At 37.7% G+C, this 19,603-nt stretch overlaps 1 protein-coding gene and 1 non-coding gene across 2 annotated transcripts in view; both read right to left on the bottom strand.

Annotated features, from left to right (window-relative positions):
- LOC100998409 (ankyrin repeat domain-containing protein 30A-like) overlaps nt 1-19,114 on the bottom strand; it is an 86,851-nt gene extending 67,737 nt beyond the window's left edge. Inside the window, 8 exon segments of the mRNA XM_031652378.1 lie at nt 3,409-3,813; nt 7,209-7,273; nt 9,933-10,070; nt 11,681-11,787; nt 13,639-13,812; nt 13,972-14,086; nt 17,912-18,147; nt 18,618-19,114. Of these exon segments, the coding sequence (XP_031508238.1) occupies nt 3,409-3,813; nt 7,209-7,273; nt 9,933-10,070; nt 11,681-11,787; nt 13,639-13,812; nt 13,972-14,086; nt 17,912-18,147; nt 18,618-18,737 (1,360 nt within the window). The 5' untranslated portion in view covers nt 18,738-19,114.
- On the bottom strand, nt 8,543-8,649 carry LOC116269657. The gene has a single exon (XR_004177264.1). It is a non-coding gene; the product is annotated as a U6 spliceosomal RNA (small nuclear RNA).
- Nucleotides 19,115-19,603: the final 489 nt, after the last annotated feature.

The raw sequence follows: 19,603 nt of genomic DNA, 5'->3' as shown, positions 1-19,603 counted from the left end.
AGATTTTTTTATTGGATACCAGAAATATCAACCATATCAACAGTATACTTAAAAACTAGTTCAACCATTATGGAAAACAGTATGGCGATTCCTCAAGGATCTAGAACTAGATGTACCATATGACCCAGCCATCCCATTACTGGGTATATACCCAAAGGATTATAAATCATGCTGTTATAAAGACACATGCACACGTATGTTTATTGCGGCACTATTCACAATAGCAAAGACTTGGAATCAACCCAAATGTCCATCAGTGACAGACTGGATTAAAAAAATGTGGCACATATACACCATGGAATACTAAGCAGCCATAAAAAAGGATGAGTTTGTGTCCTTTGTAGGGACATGGATGCAGCTGGAAACCATCATTCTTAGCAAACTATCACAAGAACAGAAAACCAAACACCGCATGTTCTCACTCATAGGTAGGAACTGAACAATGAGATCACTTGGACTCGGGAAGGGGAACATCACACACTGGGGCCTATCATGGGGAGGGGGGAGGGGGGAGGGATTGCATTGGGAGTTATACCTGATGTAAATGACGAGTTGATGGGTGCTGACGAGTTGATGGGTGCAGCACAGCAACATGGCACAAGTATACATATGTAACAAACCTGCACGTATGCACATGTACCCTAGAACTTAGAGTATAATAATAATAAAAAATAAATTTAAAAAAAACTCTAAAATAATTCTTTTGAACAGATTACCACTGAAGAATTTGTAAGTTAAATTCAATTGACTTTTCAGTAAACTTACTCCTTGAAATTCTCACATTTAAAAGTAATTTGCAACATCACTTTCTCTGACTCCTCTCATACTTTTCTTTAGCCACTGCTCAATCTCCTTGACCAAGTCTTTTGACTCTGCGAAATGTTGATAATCCCAAGGTTTTGTCAATGACTTTCTTCTTATTCTACATCTTCTGCATCATGGATAAGTTCATTGAAATCTATGGCTTTGCCTAATAATTATAATAAAATTATTCTAAGCCTACATCTCCAACCAGAGTTCTATCTCCAGCTAGAAATACCTATAATCCAATTACCTACTGAAAGTATCACACATGAGTGTTTCATTAAACTCATCATGTAAAGAAAACTGTTGGTCTGTCCCATGACTGTTTGCACTTCTCTACTGACCTGACAATTTTCTTTCTTTCTCTTTTTCTGAGATGGAGTCTTGCTCTGTTGCCCAGGCTGGAGTGCACTGGTGAGATCTCAGTGCACTGCACTCTCCATCTCCTGGGTTTATGCCATTCTCCTGCCTCAGCCTCCCAAGTAGCTGAAACAACAGGCGTCCGCCACGACACCCAGCTAATTTTTTGTATTTTTAGTAGAGATGGAGTTTCACTGCGTTAGCCAGGATGGTCTCGATCTCCTGACCTCGTGATCTGCCCACCTTGGCCTCCCAAAGTGCTGGGATTACAGGCCTGAGCCACCGCGCCCAGCCCTGACTTGACAATTTTCTACTCCTTCCCCATGAGCATTGTAAATGCTTATTCACAATCTGTAAACTTATGACCTGAGATTTTCTCTGTCCCATAGCTTTTTAAACTCAATAATAACTAAACTTTATTAACTGTATCTCTTTTCTGCCTTTGCTTTATCTTTCCAGTGCCACTGGAAATGCAAACTTATTATTTTATATTTATATTTCCTACTTAGACATGGCCCCTTATCTGATGGCTTTCACAGTGAAAAAGAAACCCTACCAATTACTATTGTTATTTTTGAAGTTTAAAAATATTTAGCAAAACAAATCAAAATAAAATAACGGCAAAGAAAGACCTACAGGTTTAAATATGTAAATTGAGCTTTAACCTGGATGGGTCAAACTTTCATCATAGATTGATACTAGGCCACAGATTGGTGACAAAAAAAAAAAAAAAAAAAGACTATAGCATGAACTACTACAAAAGCTTACTTTGTTTTTAAATCCTTTTATGTAATTATCTTCTATATGAAGGACCAGCAAACTATATGCCACCGACCAAATTCAGCTTACCAAATGGTATTTTATACAATGTTTTATTGGAGTACAATCATGCCTATTTGCTCACACATTATGTATGACTGCTTTCACCCTACAATGCAGAGTTCAATAGCTGTAATAGAGACCACCTGGCCTAACATACTTAGTTTCTTTTTTTTTTTTTTTTTCAGATGGAGTGCTGCTCTGTCACCCAGGCTGCAGTGCAGCGGTGCGATCTCAGCTCACTGCAGCCTCCGCCTCCTTGGTTCCAGCGATTCTCCTGCCTCAGCCTCCCAAGTAGCTGGGATTACAGGCACGTGCCACCACACCTGGTGGTCTAACATATTTCCTATTTGGCACTTTACAGGAAAAGTTTGCCAATCCCTGCGTTATACCATGACCAAAATGCCCTGATACTCAGATCTAATCTTGTGACTCCCCTGCTCAAACTTTTCCAATGAATCCCTGCAGAAAACATTGCTGGCTTCCTATGCATAGTCATTATTTATTCTTTCTTGCTGTAGAGACACAAGTTTATTTAGATATTTGTTATTCCATTACCCCATTCCATCTCAAAAAGAGAAACCATTATTCTAAACTAATCACAGTAATTACATTTGCTTTCCTAGTGACTGGCTTAGAAATGGCATATGGTATAATCCAGCCAACAAAAAGGTTACAGGAAGATTACTGCAAGTTTCCAAGTTTTCTCCCTATTTAAAAGAAACATGTGAACAAAAGCAGCCCTTCTAGCCTTTAAATATTGTCTTGAGAGAGCATGATGATTGGAGCTGTTGTTAATTAGCCTACCAAAAGTGGGATCCTGGCTGGGCACGGTAGCTTACACCTGAATTCCCAGCACTTTTGGAGGCCAAGGAGGGGATATCTACGAGGTCAGGAGTTCGAGTTTGGCCAATATAGTGAAACCCTGTCTCTACTAAAAATACAAAAAATTAGCCAGGTATGGTGGTGGGCGCCTGCAATGCCAGCTACTTGGGAGGCTGAGGCAGGAGAATTGCATGAACCCAGGAGACAGAGGTTGCAGTGAGCCGAGATCGCTCGCGCCATTGCACTCCAGCCCAGGCAACAGTGTGAGACTCCATCTCAAAATCAATCAATCAATCAATCAATCAGTCAATCAATAAAAATGGGATCCTATGATGTCCCTGAACCACCAAAAGAACTTTAGTTCCTATGGTTTTAGCCATTGTTAGTTAATTCATCTAGTATTTACAATCAGAAGTATTGTGAGAATTTTTCCAGGGCCTACAGAATAAGATCTACTTATTTCTATACTATCAAAAAATGTTGCCTAAGTTTGCCTTATTTACATATTCAAGTCATTCCCAACAACTCCCATATCACGCTTTTTTCACTAGGGAACCTGAAGTGACAATAAACCCTACAAAGTTCACTAAAGCATCTTACCATTTGTACTCGCTTTTATAGATGTTTCTTTTGTAGGACATGTGATCATCTTAGATGCTCCTTTTTCCAAATCTTCAGTTTTATTAGGTGTTACTCCTGCCACGCATTCAGTCTTTACAGATGTTTCTTTTTCCTCCCATGTGATCTTCCTAGGTCTTTCTTTTGCTGGCCATTCAGATTTCTCAGATGTTTCTTTTGTAGGCCTCATAATTTTCCTAGGTGTTTCTTCTGAGGACTGTTCAAACTTTCCAGATGTCGCTTTTCCCAGACATTGAATTTTGTCAGATGTTCCCTCCACCAAGGGTGCAGCCTCATCAGGTGGTCTTTCCACCAAGCTTTCAGCCATGTCAGGAGTTCTTTCCGCCAAGGGTGCAGCCTCATCAGTTGTTCCTGCAGGTGTTCCTTCTGCCAAACATGCAATCTGGTTAAATTTTCTTTCTGCTAAATATCATCCTCCTGACTCTTCACCTGGCAAACTTCACTCATTCTGTATGCTTTCCTTAAATATTACCAAACTTTTCTTTTCTCTCTCTTTTTTTTTTTTTTTTTTGATGGAGTCTTGCTCTGTTACCCAGGCTAGAGTGCAGTGGCGTGATCTCAGCTCAATGCAATTCAAACAATTCTCCCACCTCAAGTGACCCTCTTACCTCAGCCTCCCAAGTAGCTGGGATTACAGGAACAGGCCACATCACCCGGCTAATTTTTCATATTTAGTAGAGATGGGTTTCACCATGTTAGTCAGGCTGGTCTCAAACTCCTGAGTTCAAGCAAACCATCTGCCTTGGCCTCCCAAAGTGCTAGGATTACAGGAGTGAGCCACTGTGACTGGACACTACTAAATTTTTTAAAGCTTTAATTCTTCACCTTGGATATAAAATGGCTGACACATGCTGAATATGGTAATGACATGACATAATAAGTAATAATTATAAGCTCTCAAAGGGGTTCTGGCACAGAGTAAGCACTAAATAAAGTAATAAATAATAAAAAAGATGACAATAACAGGAAAAAATGCTTAGTACCTTAATAAAGAAGCAAATAAAAAATGACAATGATAATAACAAGGAAGATGCTTAGTACCTTAAAGATACCTGACACTTATTTGTTAAGTGGACAAGTGGATAAATGGGGGGGGGGGGGAAAGCATTTTTAGGGAAATTCTGTTGGAAAAATACAGAAATTCGGTAGGCACAGCTCTACTGTATTATGAGCACTGTAAAGACCCAAACTATGTGTAGTCCATCTTTGTCTCCTGCAGCTTGCCAAATCTAACTTATAGAGGTCCTTTGATAAATACGTAATAAATTAAAGATGTGCTCATACAGTTCATATTGTAAAATGCATTGTGTCACATTTAGATATCACAGTAGCATTTTCATTATTGTGAAAAGTTTTTGTAATTTTTTTATAACTTTTTGAGTTTAGTGTTATTTGAATATTTATAATGATAATATTTTGGCTATTAGAAACAGAGTAACTTCTTGTAACAAAATTGCTATTAACACACTAATTATCCAGCAGATAGAACAACATACCTTGTTCTAATGAAGTAAATATATCTTATTTGGTTTCAACTTAGAGGGAATGAAGTTGATAATAGTGAGACCTTGTTGGTACAAGACTATGTAACATCCTGCACTTCTCAATAAAGAATTGCTTTTCCGACTTCTGCACTCCGTAGGTGTCGTTGAAAGATAATCTCCTATTGGTACTGATGTACCCTGGCTAAGTTTTGCAATTCTTGTTGACATTTGTTTATGGTGCCAGAAAAGTATTATTAAATTCCAAATTCTAAAGATAGTTACTTTTTTAGTGACACAAGTCACTATGTCACACAGTTGATCCTCGAATAAGGGTTTTCACTCTAGGAGCCCACTAATAGATTTTTCTTTTCCTTTGCCACTGCAAGATAGCAAGACAAATCTCTCCTCTGCCTTCTCCTTATCAGACTACTAATGTGAAGGCAAATAAGAATGAAGACTTTCATGTATACTAATTCACTTCCACTTAATAGTGAATATATTTTTTCCTCCTTCTAGCAGTTTCTTTCCTCCAGCTCACTTTATTGTAAGAATACAGTATACAGTGCATATAAAATAGAAACTATGTGTTAATTGACTGTTTATGCTTTCAATAAGGCTCCAGGTCAAGAGTGGACTATTAGCAAAGTTTTGGTGGAGTCATAAGAAACAGATTTTCATATGAAGCAGATTTTCAGCTGCATGGAGGATCAGCACCCTAACTCTTATTGCTCAAGATTCAACTGTAATTAATTCTCATTTACTAAATGCAAACCATTTATTGTAAAAATTAAATAGAGCCCAGAAGTTCAATACCAGCCTGAGGGCAACATAAGAAGACCCTGTCTCTACAGTAAATAAATAAATAAATAAATAAAACCATGTTTCTTCATAGGTTATTGTAGGAGTTCATCAGGTTGGTGGGAAACATTTTAAGATGACATAGGACATAGACACAAATCTTCTTGGAAGGCCGGAAGGTTTTGTAAAAGTCTCAAGATAGGGTTATAGCTGAAAGCAGTCTAATCTTTACCTTGAGTAAATAGCTTAAAGTGGGTACAAAGGAAAGTAGAGTAGTTTTATCTAAATAGCTTGTTTACTCATGCGTTTTTTTGTTTGTTTGTTTTGTTTTTGTTTTTTTGAGACCGAGTCTCACTCTGTCTTCCAGGCTGGAGTGCAGTGGCGCGATCTCAGCTCACTGCAAGCTCCGCCTCCCGGGTCCACGCCATTCTCCTGCCTCAGCTCTGGAGTAGCTGTGACTACAGGCGCCCGCCACAGAGCCTGGCTCATTTTTTGTACTTTTAGTAAAGACGGGGTTTCACCATATTAGCCAGGATGGTCTTGATCATCTGACCTCGTGATCCGCCCGCTTCGGCCTCCCAAAGTGCTGGGATTACAGGCGTGAGCCACCGCGCCCGGCCACTCATGCAGCTTTAAGACTCCCCTTTGATCACCCACCAGCAGGATGGCTCTCCCGGGGTGGGGCGACCAGATTAATTACCCACAGGTATGTTGACTCAAAGCCTTTGTCATTAAAACTTTGCCCACAGGGCCAGCTTGCCAGGGCTGTGGCTGCTGACTCTTTACAGCACCTTCCTTGGTGTCTGTAATCAGCTCAGAACCCTTGCTGCTCTTTCACTGAATATCGGTGTCTGGATATGCGTCTCATCTGTCACGCAGCCGGGGTCTGCAGGATAGACTCCCGCAGGTTATAATATTCAAATGTTACAGTTTTCTGTTATTAATTCCTACTTTTCGTTATTAGATGTTCGATTCTTTGTGGCTTGTAATTCAGGGCATGTAAACTAATTTATAATTTGTAATAAAATTTATTTATAAATATATTAATTCATTAAATTGGATAACCTGATCATCCCCTATTACTGAGCTCATCAATCACACAAAGGGTTATACATTTTATAACATGTTTAAGTTGTTATGACAATTGAGGAATCATGCAATATACAAAATTGTGTTATATATACAAAAGTATTATATAGGATTTTAGGGACCATAATTAAACAAATATTTTTTCAGATAACATTTTTTGAGATTATAAACTACCTACAACTAAATTCTTAACTAACTCTGAATAATAAACTAAAAAATTAAATCAAAGCTATATATACATATATGTACATACCCACATATACCCACATATATGTATATATGTAAACACATGCTATTTACACATTGCTTTTTGAATTGCTTTTTCGTGATCAACACTTCCATAATCTTATGGTAGCACCACCAAGAGTAGCTTACTATCAGAAGTCTTACCTGGATTGGTATTTCAAGGATTTTTAGATAATTTTCGTATATATTTCAAAAGTTGTTGATGAATGCTATGTATAAAAATGTAATAAATAAAATTACTATTTTAATGCTGATATAAAAAACATTTACTAAATTTATTAAGTTCTTAGAGCATTTCAGACAATATCAGAGCTAACATCAGAACATTACTTATTCCATAGACTTTAAGTTTGTAAGCTCTATGAACTTATTAAGTTTCTAATTAAAGAAGAATTAAAGTAAGATGAAATAGTCATGAATTGAGGGCAGTATAACTCAGTAAATTAACTACAGTTAGCTTGGCTTAATGGAAAATGTCCCTAACTCAGAAAAAGTCCTAGCATGTTACCAATAGGTACTTTTTGTTGAACAAGCTGCTTCTCTTAGGCTCAATGTCTTCTAAAAATGAGGATTTTAGAGCCTTATTTCACTAGGTTATCACAAAGATTTAACAATAAAACACTTTTAAAATGCTCAAAGAAATAATGAAGCAATGAAATAACTTGTTCTTGAACCTTATTGCTGAAACTATTTTAAAATTCCCAATAAAACCCAATGTGTTGGCCTGGTGTAGTGGCTCATGCCTGTGATGCAAGCACTTTGGGATACTGAGACAGGAGGATTGCTTGAGCCCAGAAGTTCAAGACCAGCCTGGGCAACAAAGGGAGACCATGTCTCTACAAAAAATAAATTTAATTTTTTTAAAAAAGTGTTTATTCATAGGTTATAATGTTCAAATGTTGCAGTTTTCTGTTATTAATTCCTACTTTTGGTTATTAGATGTTCTAGTCTCTGTGGCTTGTAATTCAAGGCATCTAAGCTATTTTATAATTTGTAATGAAATTTATTTATAAATGTATTAATTCATCAAATTGGATAACCTGATTATCCTCTATTACTGAGCTCATCAGTCACACCAAGGGCAGAAAACTAATAGATGTCAGCATCTGGCTTGGACTACTACTACTCTTTATCTACCTCCTTAAACCTGAACTAACAAATCTTTGTTAAAATGAGGCTTAGTCACTATGTTCATTTCCAGCTGCTGTGGAAGACAAAACCCTACCTTTGTTTTTTGTAAGTTCCACAAAGAAGATGCAAGTTGTTATTTTCTCATTTCTGAGATGCCTACTTACAACATATTTGCACAGAAGATCCTATGTGTTACTCACCACATCTCATTTCATACATCACCTTACATAAATATTTTTTGTATGAAAATCACAACTGCAATACTTGGTGTCACGCATTTTGCTTTGACTCACACCGTTTCCTTGGAGCTAGTTAGAAAGTAGTCAAACGTCCTTTTGGGGACTGCAAGAAATATGCAACACTTCACAGATTTGTGTGCCATCCTTGTGCAGGGACCATGCTGATCTTCTCGACATTGTTTCAATTTTAGTATATGTACCACTGAAGCCAGAACAAATCCCAACTTTTACACATGAAGACTGATCAATGATGGATGAGGCTTAGCTCTGTTAAATCTAACTAACTTACTTGAGATAGAGTGAAGTCTATTGAATGGCTTCATGGTAATGCAGAATTTGAAAATATTTTAAAAACTCGAGATAGAGATGCAAGTAGCATGGGAGATTTTTGCTTTTAGGAAAAAAGAATCACTTGAGGGGACAACTACAAGTTGGAACCGACTACAACTTTGGAAAGATGACATGGGATCTTACAGAATAAGATGAGGCCTTCCACTACCTATAAAATGGTGCCTCACAGGATATAAATTGCCAGGGATATAGATCTGGTAACAAAATAAAAATGGATCTCTAATTTATTCCTGTAACATTATTTCAACCTGTCTTACAGTTTTAAACTATCACAACTAATATTTGCTAGAGAAAATAGAAAAAAGTCATTCAAAGGATAACTTACCATGAAGGTCTAGGCCAAGTCCAGGCTAAGATGTGGGTTTCACATCAGGTTTTGAGTGGGAGGAGAAGGGTCAACTTGCTCACTATGTGTGTGGCTAAAGATAAAAGTTCTAGCTGCCAGAGCGGAGTGCTGGTACTTTGGAAACAATGGCTGAGAATATGTATGTGTATTAACTTTGTAATTAATAAAAAAAAAAATAACTTTTTTTAAAAAAAGTAAAAAAAAAAACCTGTAATAACTTTGAAGTCTACATACGGATCACTATGAAAACTGAGGGATCTGTGTTAGTAAGGGCATCCTGGTCACAAAGGTCGATCATTGCCAGACTGCAGGCGCAATTTCAATGGCAACGATGCAGCAACAGAATCAATGGAAATAACAAAATGAAGAGAATGGCCATGTCCCCCCAAGTCCTTCTGACTTATACAAAATGAATATCTTCCTTGGACTTAAGGAACCCTTTGGATTTTTTTTAAAAATTCAAGTATTTAGATATGGAAGACAGCCCCTAGGGGACACTATCAGGTTTTCTGCTAAAGTGGACATTTCAAGACCCAAATAACTAATTAGAAAAATTAAAATTGTGACACTGTATTTATCCCGCGCATAGGGATTATACTTCAAATCAAGCAGTCAACATTAGGATCCCTAGGGATAAAGTTGTTGAAAGTCCTAAAATAAAGAATTCTGGACCCAATACTCCTAACTAGTCTGGCTTTTTGCCTAGTTTCTGGCTGATAAAGTGAATTAAGTCACTGTCATTCAAAAACTACCTGGAGCAAACTATAAAATCTCACCTAGCTTTTAAATGTAAACACTTACACATTAACTCCACAAGCAGCAGCATAATGTTCTGCAGTCATTCCACACATATCTTCAGCAAAGATGTCAACATTTTGCTGAAGAAGCATGCCAACTATCTCTGATGATCCATCATATATGGCAGACATAAGGGTTGTGCTAAAATAACAAAGAAATAACTTATTACGAGCAGAACCAATTTAATATGTGCCTGTCAGTGTAGAATTAACCATTTACATGAACTAACAAACATAAATATCTTGAGTGCTCAAGTGTTTATCCTTGTAAATTACCACCAAATCTTAAAGGAAGGAGCAAAAAGACTCATGTCCCATTGGGATATGGCATACTAGAATTGGCTAACATAAAGTCCTTTGAGGGGCAAGGAATTATGCTTTGTTCACTAATCTCAAAGAGGCAAATATTTAAGTGAAAAATTATCTATTTCTTCCTTAGTCTGATGTAATATTTTGTACTTCAAAATCAGCTAGAAGTTAGACAAGTGAGAGCAATCTGAAGGCTTAAAACAATATTAGGAATAATGATATTAGTAGTAGTCATGGTAAGTTTAGTTAATGATGCTGATAAGAATGTATGAGACTCTGAATTAAATGCTGTTGATATTCATAATGTTACTTCAATGCAATCATCCTTAAAGGACATATTATTATTCTCTTTTTCATATAGAAAATCATACTTGGTATTAAGTAATGTTTGCAAGGTCACACCTATCAAGTGAGGAAGCTAGAAATTAAACTCAGTCTTGTATGAATCAAAAGCCTCTTTTCTCTTTATTACTCACCTATGGCTTATCTTAATTAACTAAAATGTTAATCCAATTAAAGATGTATTTCTTCCCTCTACCCATACAAATTAAAAATAAAAATACACTATGAATAAAAAAGGAAAAATAATAATAAATTCACAGTATCTGGTGACAGTAATTAACAGTCACATAGGGATAACCTAAAATTAATATGCTTCAAAGAAAACAACTTTATTAAAGCAAACAGTCATCCTAAAGACAAAATGGTTTTAAACTCCTATTTCTATTTAATTTTGCTTTTTTTTCTTTGAGATAGAATCTCACTCTATTACCCAGGCTGGAGTGTGGTGGCATGATCTCAGCTCACTGCAAACTCTGCCTCTTGGGTCAAGCGATTCTCGTGTCTCAGCCCCCTGAGTAGCTGGGACTACAGGCATGTGCCACCATGCCCAGCTAATTTTTGTGTTTTTATTAGAGATGGGGTTTCACCATATTGGCTAAGCTGGTCTCAAACTCCTGGCCTCATGTGATCCAACCACCTTGGCCTCCCAAAGTGCTGGGATAACAGGCGACAGCTACCATGCCCAGCAAATATTGCATGTTTTAAAAAGTGTATAAAAAAGAGAAGTTAGAAAAATACTATAAAACTGTTAATAATTCAATATTGAATTATAAAATAAACTGAAAAGGTTCACACTTCTTAAAACTAATACAGAACCACTTTCATTAATAGAAGATAATGCAACCAAAAACATCAGATTACACATAAGAATCAGTCGATATAATAAGAGAAGATAAGTCCTACTATATACTGTTCTTTATGTTGACCAGTCCAAATTATCGCTTTTCTTCTGATAATTTGTGTTGATATTTTCACTATAATCTAATAATTTTAACTAAATGTTATTAATTTAATATTTCTGACTTGAGTGTTATTAATCTAGAACACTAGTCAAGTGTTTTTTAATAAAAAAAAAAAAAAAAAGAAGAAGAAGTACCATACCATTTAAACTCATTAACTGCATTTGCATTTGCATTTTTGGTCAGCAAAAATTCCACAATTCGCTCACTTCTTTTCATTATGGCCAGTAAAAGGGGTGTGAGGCTAGCCTGCAAAATATCAAAACAATTTATAATCATGAAATTACATATTTCTCAACTGAACTGAATACTTTACATAATATCCTATTAACTTAAACACATAAAATAGAAAGTAAGTCAATAGCAGTCCCTTCTTTCTCCCTTTTCTGTGCTTTCCCATGCACTGCACCTTCCCTTGTAAACATTCAACCTCTGCATCACCACATTAACTCTGGTTATCTCTGGTTTCCCATCTAAACCAAGAGCTTCTTGAGGGCAAGGGCTGTATCTTTTATCTCTATATCCTTAAACCCTAAGACATAGTAGTAAATACTTTGTTTTTGACTAAATTAGTAATCTAAATTGTTACCTCTAAAGCAGTGTTTCTTAAACTATATTCCAAAGAATAATTACCTTACCAGAAGCACTATACCTCAACAGATTCTACCATTATCTATTTTCAAGAAATATTATAAAACTGTGAATTAAATGTCCATTATTCAATAAATGACTTGAGCTTTGACTATTCCTTATTTGACAATGTATTTTTGTGGCAGAGATTAACATTTGACAAATTAGAATTTCAGGGATGCAGTTTTGTAAGCTTTCCAAGAAAAATGGAGGTTTCCTCTGGGTGATACAAACTCTCTTGATTCTCTTCTATCAATAATCCCAAGATCCCAGATGCCAATGTCAAGCACACCTGCTCTACATGAGTCACTAAGGAAGTGACTCTAAATTAAAAGAGATTGGCTTCAAATGAACTTTGATTGCTTATTATTAAATGGTCCATGGGGTTTCTCCTGTTACAAGACAATAAAATTTTATCTCAGCTATTAGAAATTAGTATAAAAGTTTATTATCAATTATAATGACAATCCTAGGATCCTAATGCATATCTATTTCTTAAAAGGCAACAATCCATTTGTATTCTGGTTTCTATTGTAATTGCTACTTAATTTTTGGCAAAACATCAAAAATATGAATAAAATGGCTTATTCATGAAAGTTCTAACTCATCTATGTGGATTAGCATAATAGAAGCCCCTAAATCACTTGAATTTTAAGGGACAATTCTGAGAAGAAGGATATAATATTTTCTGCAATGCGCATAACTTATTCAAATACAACCATGATTAATCTGAAAAGGCTTAAAAGCATTCTAATAAAAGATTATTATTTATGGTTTATATACAGAAAAATCATTGTTTAAAAAAATCTTCTAAATTCTAGAAGTCAACCCCAATATTAATGAATTAATGTAAGATATAAACCATATATTATAAACACCAATAAACTGCCTTGAATACCTTGAAATCTTTACCAACATATACTATGAGAGAGGAATTGATGACTGAAATATTTACAAAGGCAAAAGAGGTAAGTTGAGTAAGTGATGTAACTAGGTGGGCACAGTAGCAAACTGGAAGCATATGCTTTGTGTAAAGCTGGAATGTCTTCTTAGCATGCGAAACAGTCATATGGGCTCAAGAGACACCAGATTCAATCCTTTAAGAAGAAATCCAGATTTCTGCATGTCTCCTAAATTTTACATGTTGACTCAATTTATGAAGGCAAATTTTGCTTTCCTGTAGTTTTACAATAATTGGAAAGAAAAAAAAACTTGTGTGGGAAAGAATATTTGAAAAAGTTTTACCTTTAACAAACTCAAATATTTATCATAAATGCACAGAAAAGCCATAGTCTCTAATAGTTCTTGTAAAAATATTAATATTTAAAGTAAAATCTTAGGTATTTAAGTTCTTTCAACTTATTTTCATTCAAGGAATGTTTGAGCTTCCAAATATAACACTTTTACGTATGTTAATGTTAAAACAAATGGATTTCAAATATTTTGAAAATAACATTGGTTAACGTCTACCTTGTTTTGCACTTCGATGACTGCACCATGGGACAGCAGTTTTGCCACCATTGACAAATTCTCACTATAAACAGCATAATGGAGAGCTGTGTTGCCATACATATCTACAACATTTAGATCAGCACCAGAATCTATGAGAATATTTGCACAAGCCTCCCTCTGGCATTGTAGAGCCTGTCGGTATTTAAGCAAGAAGTAAATTATAAATTATAGGAAATCAAAATAAGTATTCCACAGGTTTCACAGACTAGTTGTGTTTCAACTAAATTCATTTTTATTCTGTGTATTTGAACCAAATCCATCTTCTACTGAAAAAAATTGACTACTATTTACCTTCATCAGAGGTGTCCTGTTTTCGCCATCAAGGACATCAAGTCGGCACTTTCTGTCTACCAGAAATGTTACTACTTCCGCATGGCCGTTGACACAGGCCCAGTGTAGAGCAGTCCTATGAGAGTGAGAGGACTTGTTGGCAAAGTTTAGTCCACTGTCTCAAAACATACAATGATTTATGTAATTGTCAACATTAAATACCAGGCTCTTTCTCTGCCTTCAAAACAAATATTTAATATTCTCCTGAAGAAAGTACAATGTTCATTCACTCTTTTTGCTCACTACATTAACGAAAGAGTGGCCTGTTTGAATACAAAGAATTTGACCTTTGGATTCAGTTCAACTTGGGCTTGAATATTACTTTAAGGTCTTTCACTTTCTAGCTGTCACTTAAACTTTCTGCACCTCAATTTTCTCATCAATGAAATGAAGATGAATACAGTAGTTATCTCACAGGACATCACTGTGATGCCTCAATGAGAATCTACGCAAAGTATTTGGGAGAGTTCCTAGTACGTGTAACAGCTCAGTAATTGTTAGATACTATAATTATTACTACTGCTTAACAAAGACAACATTTTAAGTAAAATGGTGCAATTATGCCTACTTTGTGGTGTGTTTTAAAGGTTAGAGATAACATAGTGTTTTAATGATTCTAAGATGCTCAATTTCTCATATTTTAACATCTCTAATGGAAATGCCACTTATAATTCATTATTTATTACCACTATGTTTGGCAGAAATTTAAACAATCTTTTATTGGTGCATAAAATAAGGAGGCATCACACAATTCACAGTGCCTTCCAAGAAGTGGAATATGGTATATACATATATATGTATGGCAGTCCTACTCACAGGATTAACAATGAAAGAAATTTTACCTTTTAAGAGTACTATACAAAAGGAGAGTTGAAATAAAAACAATAAATTGTTAAAACAAGCTACTTCTTTAATATTTTAAAAACTTCAAGCCAAAGGAAACTTGGGATTCAAATAAATAGGCATGGCTCATTTTATTCCCTATTTAGATTTACAGAATGTATGGAAATTCATATTTAGATTTATAGAATGCATGCAAATTAGATGTTTTTGAAGATTAATATTACTATTTAGAGCTGTTATAAATTTCCAATATCATGGTTGGTAGTTATCTTTTACTAGTTTCTCACTTCAGAAGTGTTTTTGTTTGAAAGATGAGAGGAAAAGCTTCAACTGAGATTCAGCCCTAATACTCCAATTTTAAATCTCTCACTTTGCTCAGGCTGAGCAAGTAAGTGTGAAATTTTTAAGGATGAAAAGGTCTTGAGAGAATGTATCTTCTACATAATAGGCATTCAGCTTACATGTGATGAATGGATTAAAAGAATGGATAAATACAGTTAGGATGTTCAATATCTTAAAAAATTGCTATAAATAAAGCACTTATATTTGCTATTTTATTTTTCTAATAATAAAACTACACTAAAATGATTAATCTATAGTTATTGACATGTAATAAATCTATATAATAAAAATGTGTTTAATAAAATATGTAAATCAATAAGCACAGATAAAAAGATTCTCTTCTGAAGATGCTAAAAGTTCACAGAATATACTAATGCACATAAAAAATACATAAAGCGAGAAATTATCTTTATCTGTGCAAAATACATATTGCTGCTCTTCCCAAAAATTATTTTATTAATAATAAACTTTTACTAATAGCATTGTCCATGCTCAATGCAGAAATCAAAGATAATAAAAAGGAAAAACATTTTATATAAAAACAAATGTCCTTAACAAATTTTATATTTTGGACATAATTTCAGATAACACAAGACCATAGTCTGTATGTATAATTAAACTGAATTTTACCCTCACCTGGTACACCAAAATCCATTTTCAAATGTTAACATACTTCTGTATATGTTTCTGCCTTGAGTGGTCACATATTATCCCATGCTGTAAACTCACCGAAATGTACTTATAAAAGCCATTAAATGGATTTTTAATACATTGATATTTTAAGCAGTGCTCAGAAAAGAAATTGTGAGTATGTTTCATTATTTTCTAAAAATATTTTAGTATAATAGAATTGATCACTAATGGGCATATACAATTTTTAAATATGGTACTTACCATCAAATTGTCTATTTGAAAAGTCATCCGAAACTTACACTTTAAAGAGTACTATGAATGTCACTGCCTTTTATCCTCACAAACTTTGTAGGTAGAAAACAGTATTTGATTCCTCTTTTAACTTAAATGTCTTCTCTAACCAGGAACACTAAATATTGTTTTCTATGTGCATAGGTCACTCGCAGATCTTAAAATAGGACTTTGCCCAGTTTTAAATTAGAGGCCCAGTACTTTTTTTAGATCTACAATTTAGATAACTAATTTAAATTACCCAATTTTAAATTAGAGGATTTTCTGTTGATTTGAATGAATTCTCTATAAAACAAAGATTTTTAAATCTAATATGTATACACACATACACATACATGAGTAGTAAATATTTACAAGTATGCTGCCTTTTATTTTTTCACATATGCAGGGTAATTTGATTTTTGTTTTACTAAATTACCCTTCAGAATGCTTGCTTCTGAGCTTCTTAGAAAGGTTTTGTCAACATAAAAATGTATCTGTGTAAATAGGCATGTTTTTTCTGGTATTTTTATCTTTTTGTATATTAAAAATTTTTAATCTATATTCCATCAGGAACTTATTTTGTGCCATAAAAATCTAGTTTTCTCCAAAAAGCAGGCATTTCACTTATGAAACTAATTCTTTTCCTACTAGTATAAAGTGTGATCATTATCAAGTTCAAAATTCTTACATATATTTGGGTGTTTCTGGATTTTCTATTCTGTTGTATTCAATTACCTGTCTTTTCAGCTGTTAGCAAATAATTTGTGATTTTTTGTTTGTTTGTTTTTTTAGACAGAGCCTCATTCTGTCGCCTAGGCTGGATTGCAATGGCAGGATCTCGGCTCACTGCAAACTCCACCTATTGGGTTCAAGTGATTCTCCCGCCTCAGCCTCCCGAGTAGCTGGAATTACAGGCAGCCGACATCAGGCCCGGCTAATTTTTGTATTTTTGTAGAGACGGTGTTTCACCATTTTGGCCAGGCTGGTCTTGAACTCCTGACCTCAGATGATCCACCCGCCTCAGCCACCCGAAGTGCTGGAATTACAGGCGTGAGCCACTGCTCCCGGCCTATCTTGTGCAAATTAATAGCACATTTTGATGTCTAGAAGGGCAGGACTTTTCTACTCCGTTACAAAATATTTAAAATGTCATCACAATAGTAAAAGCCTGTGTAATTTTAAAAATGTTAAAACGTTGATAACTTTATTTGGTTTATGTAAAACTGTTAAAGAAGTTGCATCTTGAGAAAAATGAGTCTTCTTAAATTCAAGAACATAAGCCATCTTCCCACCTCGAAGTTTCCTTCTAAGGTCCCTCAGCAAAGAACATATTTACATAGACATTCATTGATATCAAAATGGATATTGGACTTTATCCAAAGAATGTTTAGCCAAGAAGTACATATATTATGGGAATTATTTCATTATGCACCATTTCATAATGTAGCTAACATTATCTTTTAAAACCTGTACATTAAAAGTAAAACCCTGTATGTACTTAATTTTGTGAGTTAAATCACTAAAATCTTCTACACAGTGCTCTGTGAGAGGAAGTGGGAGTGAAGAAGAAAGCAACTAAAGTTTGGGGTTGATTTTAAGGTGGCCTGGGCCCTCTGCCCTGCAAGGCGCCCCCATCCCAGGCCTGGGGGTCCTGCCCAGGATGGCCGCCCCACAGCACGCCACTCCTCCACCCGCCACTCCTCCACCTGCTCCCCTCGTCCCCAGGCCCCCCAGCCCCTCATTCTGAAGGGGCGATCCTCCCACAGCCACCACCTCCTCCTGCAGCCCCGGTTTAGGCAGGGCCTGGTACCTCTTCTTCACATCTCTTTTGTTCAGGTCGATGGTTTTCTTCGTTACTGTCATACTCTCCAGCTTCTGGACTTGGCCCCGGGAGGCAGCTTTATGGATCTTCCCAAGATCCCCGTACTGGATGATGTACGAGTCGTTCTTGGTGTAGACCAGCTCGCTGAAGGCGCTCGGGCGCTCCGGGACCGGCACGCCCTTGCCAGCGGCAGCTGAGAGCCTCTTCATGGCGGCAGCCCCCTGCTAGAGAGAACCCGCGCCTCCTGCTCGCCCTTCCCTAGCCCCTACCGCTCGCCCTCGCTTCCTGCTGGCCCTTCCCCAGCACCCACCCAGCTCCCACTTGCCCTTCTTTAGTTCCCGCACCCGCCCCGACACCAGTAAAAATTTCTGTATCGCCAAGCTCTTGGACACTCCGGCCTCTCTCGGGAGAAATTCTGAGCAGAGCCGTTAGGCAGCAGCTCATGCGCAACTCAACAGGCTGAGGAGACACGCGCCCTGGCCGCGCTCCACAGGGCACCGCGTGCAGGTGGCACCGGCCGCTGAGGCACTGCCGGGCTGGCAGGCCTCCTTGGAGCGGAAGGTGGCGGGCGCCCTGCAACACGGCCTGCTTGACGTAGCCGCCCCTGGCCCCTCCTCGACCCGCGATCCAGGAGCTAGACCCTGGTGCTGGGCACCGTGCAGCCTCCAGGGTGGCGCTGAGCGTCGATTCCCACCTTCCTGCAACTGGGGACCGACCCCCTGACTGAGGCGCCCTGGAGGCTTCTGGCCCAAGTATCCGCCCTGCTGGTGGCGCTGACAGGGTCAGGGTTGGAGCCCCTGCTGCCGCGTGCCATGTTCAGGTGGGAGCTGCACCTGAGTCCACAGTGGAGGCTGCAGGGCTGGGCCCAGACCGCTGAGGGTCGCCGAGTGCACCCCCTTCCACCCTGGGCTCTGCTCTTCCTTGGCCGGCGCTGGCAGCTCAAGCTCGCGACCTCTGGGCCCTGTATAGCTGACGCGATGAGGCTTTGCGGCAGGTTCCCGCCCTCCCACAGCTGAGGTCCTACCGCCTGACTTAGGCGCAGTGGCGGTGTCCGACCCTGGGGTTCGCCGCTGCTGGTGGCACGGACAGGTACTGGGTTGCCACCGCTGCTGCCACGTTCAAATGCCAGCTGCAGCTCAGCCTAGGGCTGATCCTGATCTAGTGATCTGCCTGCCTGGGCCTCCCAAAGTGCTGGGCCTACAGGCATAAGCCACCGTGCCAGGCTGTAATGTTTATTTCTTGAGACGGAGTCTGGCTCTTGTCGCCCAGGCTACAGTGCAATGGTGCGATCTCGGCTCACTGCAGCAACCTCTGCCTCCCAGGTTGAAGCGATTCTCCTGCCTCAGCCTCCTGAATAGCAGGGAATACAGGCATGTGCCACCATGCCGGCTAATTTTGTATTTTTATTTTTTAGTAGAGACGGGGTTTCTCCATGTTGGTCAGGCTGGTCTCAGGAACTCGCGACCTCAGGTGATTCGCCTGCCTCGGCCTCTGAAAATGCTGGGATTACAGGTGTGAGCGGCCGCACCTGACCAGTTACTTTGTAATTTAAGTAACATCAATGCCAGCCGGGCGCGGGGTCTCTGGCCTGTAAACCCAGCACTTTGGGAGGCCGAGCCCGGTGGATCACTTGAGGTCTAGTTCGAGACCTGTCTGGCCAACATGAAGTGAAGGCCGGTC

The sequence above is a fragment of the Papio anubis genome, chromosome 11 (assembly GCF_008728515.1).
Source record: "Papio anubis isolate 15944 chromosome 11, Panubis1.0, whole genome shotgun sequence".
Classification (NCBI taxonomy): Eukaryota; Metazoa; Chordata; class Mammalia; order Primates; family Cercopithecidae; genus Papio; species Papio anubis.
This window is presented reverse-complemented; position numbering and strand designations above follow the sequence as displayed.